Genomic DNA, 8,877 nt, shown 5'->3' with positions numbered 1-8,877 from the left:
ATTTTTTTGGGAAAAATTCAGAGTGTTACAAGCTTTCTAGCACCACTGTTACTCAATGTCAAGGCATAAAACTAACTCTTTCTCTTGCCAACTGCAGTGCCAGTGCTCTGAGAGGAAATATTACATGGTCATATGCACAAGCTTAAGACAGGAGTATGTTACCAGCCTTTATCCCCTGCCATTGTATATTGGGCAACGGAGTATTGTTAGTACCGTATATTAGGGGACTGGGTTATAGAAGCTGAACGTGCATTAGCTGCACATGTGGGAGAGGAGTGGTCTGCATGATCCCATTTACAGAACCTGTCTGTGTTCGATCCATCTATATCCCACTCATGTACAGTGCACACACTACTATAATAAAACCCTAACCCAATAACAAAGGCTAAAGAAGAATTACTACAATACCCCGAGACCTTGGACAGCAATAGACCCAGAGAGAAGCATTTTAAATCACCACATTGCGCTGAAACAGCTCAAACCAATGTTGCGTCACCAGTTATATTCAGAGTGTTGCTAGACACAAACAAGCATTACAGCCATCTCATCTATAGCCGGTATTATGAGGAGGAGGAATAATTTAGTCATAGATCCACCACACTTTGACAAGAGCCAACAGAGCCTTCAAATCTGTTCTGACTGAACAAGCTCACATTACAGTAATCAATTTGAAACTAGATAAAAAAAAAGAGAAATCCACCATACAAATCTCAGCTAGATTACTGGTTACAGCACAAACCAACACAAAAAAAAACAAAAACAAAACAAAAAAAAAAAAAGGAAAAGAAAAAAAATTCCACATTTAAAACACAGGTTTAGAAAATCAAGTGCTTTAATAGTTATGAACGACAAGTGGTGTAAGATAAACAGTATTACATGCTGCACTCTCGCAGCTTCACATCAGCTTGCTTAAGAGAAATCCAGGTATTCAATGTGCAGGAGCGCAGCTTGGACCACACCAGGTGATTGTTCAATCCAAATATCTGAGCAGCAAACTGAGCGGCTGCTTCTGGAGACAGCACAGTAGAACAACCAAGACCTGCATACAGAAGACAGGAGGTTTTAGGCATTGTGACCCGTTTATTTATCTCTTTGTATGAACACAATGCATACATACAGAACTGCAATTATTGTTACAGTAACTCAGCACGTTATTCCCTTACCGCTGGGCATCCTTAGGGAAGACCAGACGTCTTGCGCCCCCCAGTCAGCCGTAAGGGGAGGGCAATTAATAACTGGATAAGCAGTATTTCCAGAAAGCACAGGTCCCAAGCCATTGCTTCTACCAGCGACTGCAACAAACACTGTGGGAATGCCATCTCCTGAGGGGCATGGGGAAAAAAAAAAAAAAAAAAAAAAAAAAAAGTGGTTAGGGCATTATAACAGTTGTAACTTAATATCAACACTAAATAGTCTCAAGCCTTCAAGAATAGACAAAAGCATAGAAATGCAAGTCTGACAAATGCAGAAGTCACAGCAACTACAAGGGGCAATATTTAGGTCTCATGCAGGCAAAATTCTTTCCCTTGAGTTTGCCATTTGAAAAGCATCTATAAAAGAATCTATAAAGCAAGAGTTATGTATTATGGACACATACAATTAGTCTTTGACTAAATTGTGCTGTAAAACTTAACAGTGTAAAGGTTGTCTATGTAAAAAAAACACCTTTGGTACCGATCCCTAAACAAAGCTGGGGAAGGGATGATAATGACGTTTTGCCTCAGTGTTAAACTCTCCATCAGTCAACAAGGTGCAAATGTCAAAGATTACTACTCCCTAAACAGCCCTTTGACCAGCTACATTTAGAAGTGGCTAGCAGTACAGCAATGCAGATAGAAATGGACAACATGTAAGCTCTCAACTAGTCATACCTACATTTAAACCAAAAACAAAACAAAACCACTGAGGTGCAGATGAAGTCTACACTCCTTAATAGTCAAGGTGGCAAAAAGTCAGATTGTTTCACACAGGCCCCAAATAGCCATCTAGCTGATCTACTAAGGGTTAAATCAAGTGGGTTTTTAAGCCTCATTCAAACAAGTTTCTCTTGTCATACAACGAGCTACAGCAAAATGTAGCTGTCTTATGTTCTTACCCACACAACGCATTTCATTGGTCTCAATCTAAACACTACCCGCACATGGCAGGCTGCCTATAGCTGGACACGTGTGTTCATTTGAAACAGAGAAAAACTTGTCCTGCTGTATTTCATCCAATAAGTTTACAGCAATAGGATTGAACCCGTCATCTGACCATTAAATAAAGACCAATATGTTTGCATTACTTGTATGTGATGCTCATGATTTCATGTAGCAAATAAAGGGCAAGTCATATAGCAGCTTTTCTGTCCTTGTATACCAGTTACATAGTGTGGTGTGAAGAGATACAATGTTTAGAGAAGAGGCTTCCAACTGACCAGAGCTGAAAGGTCCAAGTCTAACGCAGTTCTTACCTTCATACTCAGACTTAATTCTCAGGGTTTCATCTGGGCCTTTGTGAGCAGACGTCACCCTCAGGTCACATGGTAGGCCATAGTTTGCACAGGACTTTTTGATTTTTTCACAGTGCACCAGGTCAGAAATGGACCCCATCAGCACAACAACCCGTCCTTGGCTGTCACTGGTCAGCAAGAGCTGACGACAAGATAAAAAAAAACACAAGAAACTTATTTTATTTGTGCAACTTATTAGTCCGTCATCTAAATACATACAAGTTATTCTGAGGTCACAGAGCTACAGAAGCTCAGCGTTTCCTACAGAAACACATGGAGCATATCCAATCTCTGCATCTCCCTTCCATTATATCACAAGGATGTTTCAGTTGTCCATATAATATAATAGGGAGGAAAAAGCAGAACGACAAGTTTGATGTGTGAAATTGTAATGTTACAGCCCTATCCAATGTCAGCCTTATAGCAACACTTAAAAAATAAACTAGTTGTGAAGCTGTAGCACATCAACTAAAGTGACAAGATTAGTCAGTACCTCCATTCACAGCCAGGATTTGCTACAATGTCACTGGATTATATCCCAATATGGAGAACGTGGCAGTTGATATATTAAAGCATTTCCTCTGAGCAGCCAAACATTGTTTTAGACAATTCACAGCACACCAAATTTTCAACATAATTATGTAAATTTCCATTAGACAGTAACTTTATTAATACAGAATTGAATACGTTGAGTATCTGAATGATTAATGTACAGTACACAAGTCAGGTCTCCTTTAAGAACAGATTCCTGCTGCTCACTCTCCTGAATAACATGGGTCACACTAATTCTGCCAAGAATGGAACTACAGCATCTGCCATTTCCATCACTAACCATATAATTCCCATCGGATACCATTATACACAGGATATGGCAAGCTTTCCTCTCAAGTCTAAGCCACTGATACCGTAGATGTGTTTTACCTCCACTCTGTCAGCAACCCATTCAAAATTTCTTTTCACCATCTGCATAGCTTCTGGCGTAATCTCCTTTAGATCTCTGTATGTCTGAGGGGGAGGGGGGAAAGGAATGTTTAAAAATTTCTTGCAAATACACATTAACGATAAATGCAGCACAATGAGGAGTTTCCCCGATTGCCAAACTGCTTCATAGCCGTCAATCACAACATTAGTTTCTACAAAGTGCATTTGGCAGCTGAGACACTGATGAACAAGTTAACCATATGCCATGCATTGGTATGTACAGCAAATCCCACCAACAGCGAGTAGGTTTATGGCAACATCAGGTACAGGGTCTAGCGGCCAACACGTTTCATAATCACTACAATGTGCAGGAGGACAATTATAAATACTGTTAGTAAATAGATTTATGCATTTAAAACCTCTACACCACATTATATATCAATGCCCCTCCTCCCAAAAAAGTAGCTCAAGAATGAGCCCTGCAGTCTTAACACAGAATTATGCAGTGTCTAGCATTGTTTCTGCCTATAGGAAAGAAGCGGTCACACCTACATACCTGCTTATCTTTCTGCTGGCTCTTGTCTCCCGACGGCCACAGGCGCCACGAGTCATTATCAATCACATCAGCAAGGACAATTTCTTTTTTGGTCACATCCACTCCAAATTCAATCTAATTTACATGACATTTTTATTAATGGCAAAACAAACACAAACTTACAATTTAAGGTAACGGTCATAATGACTATTTTACCTTCATGTCTACTAGTGTGCAATCCTGTGTCGACCATGCTTTCTCCAGAATCTCAAAGATGGCCACTGTGGAATGGTTCATGATGTCCACCTCTGCCTGACCAATCAGAAGTCCAGCACAAGTGAGTTTTGTAGCAATCAGTTGTTCTTCTGACCACTGAGGGTCATTATTGGCATCATCCTGCAATGGTTATAGAAAGATTCAGTTACAACTCATTAGATTAATATATAAAAATGTAACAAATGAACACATTTAAAATAAATTAAATATTCACAAATGACTGGCAAAGGTGTCATTATCCCCCCCCCTCAGCAATTTGCTGTGTTCAACACATCTATGGCTCAAGGCTGTCAACTGCAAATGTGCCCACAGATCCAGTTCCTACTTCCTCCGCAGATCAGCTACCACCCTGTAACTCAGACAAGAGTCCAACCAAACTATCTTTGCATGGAGCAGGACAGTGCTTCACTGCAGATTTGTTTCTCCAATGAATGATCCCGTGACCACTAAAATCCTGTAACACTCCTACACCCCCCCCCCCCCTCTACCTTCCTGGTCTCTACTCTCAGTATTGCAGATAGTATAAAAGACAAGAGTTTTGTTGGCCAACCTACAAACCAGACACCCACTATGATGACGAATATACAAAGCTTAGTCTGTCAGCAGCTGCAGAGCCCCTTCTATATGACCAGACCCCAATAATTAACAGACACTGTACCAGCAAGTGTTTGACAGTGTACCCTGCGTTTTTAGGATTTATCTTTCCTCCATTGACATTTTAAAAAATGTGGTTCTATAGATATGAATGGATTTTGACTAGAGAAGAGATTGCTCATTTGTAACATCCGGGGCTTTCTCAGTCAGTGTCCTTTCTTCTGCAAGATGTCTCCATCTGATGTAGGCTCTTCACCACTACACTTTATTTGTAATCTATCCCCAACCAAATAGATGTGCTGCCCATAGCTATCCTTTTACTCCCGAGGTCTTTGTTTGGTCTCCCTCGCCCTCTTCATACCAAGCTCTTGCACCCCCCTGCTCAGATTCACCCACTTGTCACCTTACAGCAGGATGGTAATGAGAAGCGGGGGGTGGAAGGTGTCTTCACCATTGCTCTGCCAAGTGAGACGAGCAGGTATCTCGACCAGTTGGAGTATCTGCACAAAGTATACAGAGCAATTGTAGGGCATGAGACCAACGAGTTTCTGTAGACGCTCAGCCAATGATATCAGGTTGAGGACAGAGCTAGTCTCATTGGGCAGTGGGCATCTGCAGTCTCCTAGTTATTGTCTCACTGCAGCGCTATATTCTATTGGTGACTGGGTTGAACAGCTGCACTTCTATACTGCTCAGTCACTGTCCACCTGAAACATATGCCAGGAGCTGTTAGTCAATGACAGTGCCCGGTAGTGCCCACTAGAAATGAATAGACAGAGGCCCAGTAATGATAACTTAAGGAGCAACAGACCTCCCTCCAACTGGTGATATCCCAGCCCACATACATGGGTGTGCACACCCGATGTCTGCACTAAACACTAGATAAAGGAGATCGGGACTGGAACCCCCAATTTTAAGCATTCAGGCTTTTTTCCAACCCTGTAATACTGATATAATAGTTCCGATTCAAACATAAACAGCATCCACACCAGACAAAACCAAAGAAACTCAACCTTGAAAAATATCTCCACTTTGGGGGGATAAAACTTGTATCCTTCCTTGACCCCAGGATTTCTCTTCAGGAAGGAGCCGGTGGCTATTCTCCTGCACACCCATTCAATGGGAATCATTTCACAGTGGGTGGCAATAAATCCCGTCTCACTGCACTTCTTCACAAACGCTGTCTTAATGCCTGAGACAGAGTGAAAACAGATGAAGCAAGACATGGACCACACAGACATTGGCATATTAGCTGTGAGCAAATGTAGAGAAGAGTGAAATATGCAGCCATCACAGCAAAGAGAAAAAGTTCTGTGAGGAAGTAGCCTCCATAACTAAGCAATAGATGTAGGAAGACTGGGATAGGTACAGACAGGCCATTAGATGACCCATTGACGCAGTGTGCAGTAGTGTGGAGCCCAATGTTAGAGATTGGCATTTTAAAAGCATATTTAAAGTAGTGGTTGTGTATACTAGAGATGAGCGGGCTCGGATATCTGAAATCCGAGCCCACCCGAACGTTGCCGATCCGAGCCGGATCAGAGACAGATCCGGGTATTCCCGCCAATTGCAAAACTGAAACCGAGGCTCTGAGTCATAATCCCGCTGTCGGATCTCGCGATACTTGTATTCTATAAATTCCCCGCTAGCCGCCGCCATCTTCAATCGGGCATTGATCAGGGTAGAGGGAGGTTGTGTTAGGTGGTCCGCTGCGCTGTGCAAAATAAATCCAAAACTTTAAATCCGAACCAAAACCTTTCGTCAGGTGTTTTGCGAAACAAATCCGAACCCAAAACACGAGACACCAAAAGTGGCCGGTGCACATCCCTAGTGTATACCCAACGCAGGGACACCACAACTTGCCTTGCTTTACTGAACAGGTGTCTATAATGGAGCTGGGAAGCAATATTCTACTTTTCAAGAGTTATCCTTTGCAGTTTACAACAAACTTGCCCTAAAAGCACTTTATTACATCTTTTTGCCTGTCAGACAACAACTCCCTTATGACAGCACAGATTCTCTGCAAAGCAAACAGCCACAGAAAATCCTCAGAATATTGTAACATGAGCTATTTATATAGCACCACTAATTTCACAGCGCTGTAGAGAACTCAGTCCCTAACCCATTGGAGCTTACAGTCTAAATTCACCAACACACAGAACAAGAGAGACTAAGGGCAAATTAACATACTAGTATATGTTTGGAGTGCCATAAAGGAGACTCTGTATATTCTAATATCTATAGCAGCAATTCACATAATCGATCTTATCGCTGTTAACATTTAGATTTATTTAAGGGGTTCTTACCAGCCTCTTGCAGCAGTTTAAAGACACAGCTGGTGGTCTTGTTGGAGATGGAGGCCTTCCCCTCCATGTGATCTTTCCTGGCTGCATTCCCTGCTGTGATCTGGTCTTTGGACTGCATGAGGACACAGCCTGGGTGCTCTGGCAGCTCATACACCTCCTTAGTTTTACCTTCATTCAGCTTTTTGCCAAGTCTTGGTTCTGTATACAAAATAAATACCAACATTAATGAATAGTAAAACACAGTCTTACTGCGAAAAACATTTGATTGTAAAGTGTGTGTGTGTGTGTGTGTGTGTGTGTGTGTGTGTGTGTGTGTGTGTGTGTGTGTACAAACCAAGGCATAGCAGGAAAATGTGCATCACTGTAGTATTTCTTGGATAATTAAATCCTGAAATATATATATATATATATATATATATATATATATATATATATATATATATATATATAACCAGCTTCTTACACTTGCATACAAGCCAACAAAGAAGCAATACATCAACAAAGAGACTACACTTGTTCGCATATAGCAAAATAAAGGTTCTACCCTGGAAAGCAATCTTTTACGTAAGTTCGGGATTTACATGATATTTAAAGTTTACTTCCGATTTTCTGACAGTGAATGAGATGATCTAGGCCTACATAACCAGGGACTGATGGCAGCTACAAGACCTAGGCGGCGGCAGCATGGCACCAAATCACATGAGACGACAATGTGCAGCCTCTCCCCACGTGCTTACACACAGCTTACACCGACCCCCCCAGCACTATAGATGATACAACCAGCCATACGCACCGGGAGACCTGGAAACTCACCTGCGCTCGATTCCATGTTATTAACGCAGCAGTCTCTCTGAAAAGAAAACAGAGTTAGATGCCGCAAGTGCAACAAAACGGTAACCTATTTTTAACAGACTGCTCTAAGTGCAAAGTATAACTACAAGTCTCAGCAGGCGCGGTGATATTACCGATGCTCCAAATCAGCGTTGCAGCAGGTTCTGCACAACTGGACGAGATGCGACACGCCGGGGAAAGATTCCAATAAGGAGAAACCATGTGCCCGCCCCTCAAACTGACCAATCACGGCTCTTCTCACCATGATTATTTGCATACCGTCATGAAGTGTTAACACTGTCACTGCTGAGAGTCTACATACTGTGATAGAGGATACTGGGAGATATGTCTAGTAAAACTGGGGCAGGTGATGGCAGCTATTGAGCATATTGTATGGATTGTTGTATTTAGTGGTTTGCATTTGATAAGTAATTACAGATTTCTGCACCAGATTAAAATATATTTAACTATAAAATGGCATTAGATCATAGTTATGTATGTTTTAAAATCATTTTCAGGGACTCTGACACTAAGCAAAGAAATCTATGCCCGGTTCTATCTAAGAGAACTTTGGAACACTGCAACTGCTGAATGGATTATATCTTTCGAATTTCAAATACTCTTCAATAAATTATAACTTGTAGGGCCTGAGAGTAAAAATAGGAAGTGAGAATTACACTCATCTATACACAATCAGAAAATCTTTAATGGGTAGTTGATAAATATTGGTCAATATTTGCGTAGAAATTATCGACAGTTGGCAACTATGCATCAGATATTTATTAAAATATCAAACATGGAGGAAGCACTCAATCATCATTATCAACAAGCTCATCAGAGCTGAGTAGGTATAGAGTCTGTTACAGGCAGGGCCGTAACTAGGGCTGTGCGATAGGGGCGACCGCCCAGGGCGCAACGCTGAA

The 8,877-nt window shown here is 41.6% G+C and overlaps 1 protein-coding gene across 3 annotated transcripts in view; it reads right to left on the bottom strand.

The window, feature by feature from the left end:
- Positions 1–814: 814 nt before the first annotated feature.
- The window catches only part of LOC142138941 (multifunctional protein ADE2-like), a 30,438-nt gene continuing 22,375 nt past the window's right edge, over positions 815–8,877 (bottom strand). The window contains exons 1-11 of one of the 3 annotated variants that reach the window (XM_075196098.1): positions 8,089–8,175; positions 7,937–7,973; positions 7,458–7,511; positions 7,124–7,321; positions 5,831–6,009; positions 4,164–4,343; positions 3,969–4,082; positions 3,413–3,496; positions 2,453–2,633; positions 1,164–1,322; positions 815–1,039 (exon numbers count right to left, since the gene is read on the bottom strand). In XM_075196098.1, the coding sequence (XP_075052199.1) occupies positions 873–1,039; positions 1,164–1,322; positions 2,453–2,633; positions 3,413–3,496; positions 3,969–4,082; positions 4,164–4,343; positions 5,831–6,009; positions 7,124–7,321; positions 7,458–7,511; positions 7,937–7,952 (1,332 nt within the window). In that variant the 5' untranslated portion in view covers positions 7,953–7,973; positions 8,089–8,175 and the 3' untranslated portion in view covers positions 815–872. Of the gene's footprint in view, positions 1,040–1,163; positions 1,323–2,452; positions 2,634–3,412; positions 3,497–3,968; positions 4,083–4,163; positions 4,344–5,830; positions 6,010–7,123; positions 7,322–7,457; positions 7,512–7,936; positions 7,974–8,088; positions 8,176–8,877 lie in introns of those variants that run through there. The other 2 variants (XM_075196108.1, XM_075196088.1) reach the window with 2 other exon arrangements.

The sequence above is a fragment of the Mixophyes fleayi genome, chromosome 1 (genome assembly GCF_038048845.1).
Source record: "Mixophyes fleayi isolate aMixFle1 chromosome 1, aMixFle1.hap1, whole genome shotgun sequence".
Classification (NCBI taxonomy): domain Eukaryota; kingdom Metazoa; phylum Chordata; class Amphibia; order Anura; family Limnodynastidae; genus Mixophyes; species Mixophyes fleayi.
Note: the sequence above shows the minus strand (reverse complement) of the source record. Positions and strands in the feature narration are given on the sequence as shown.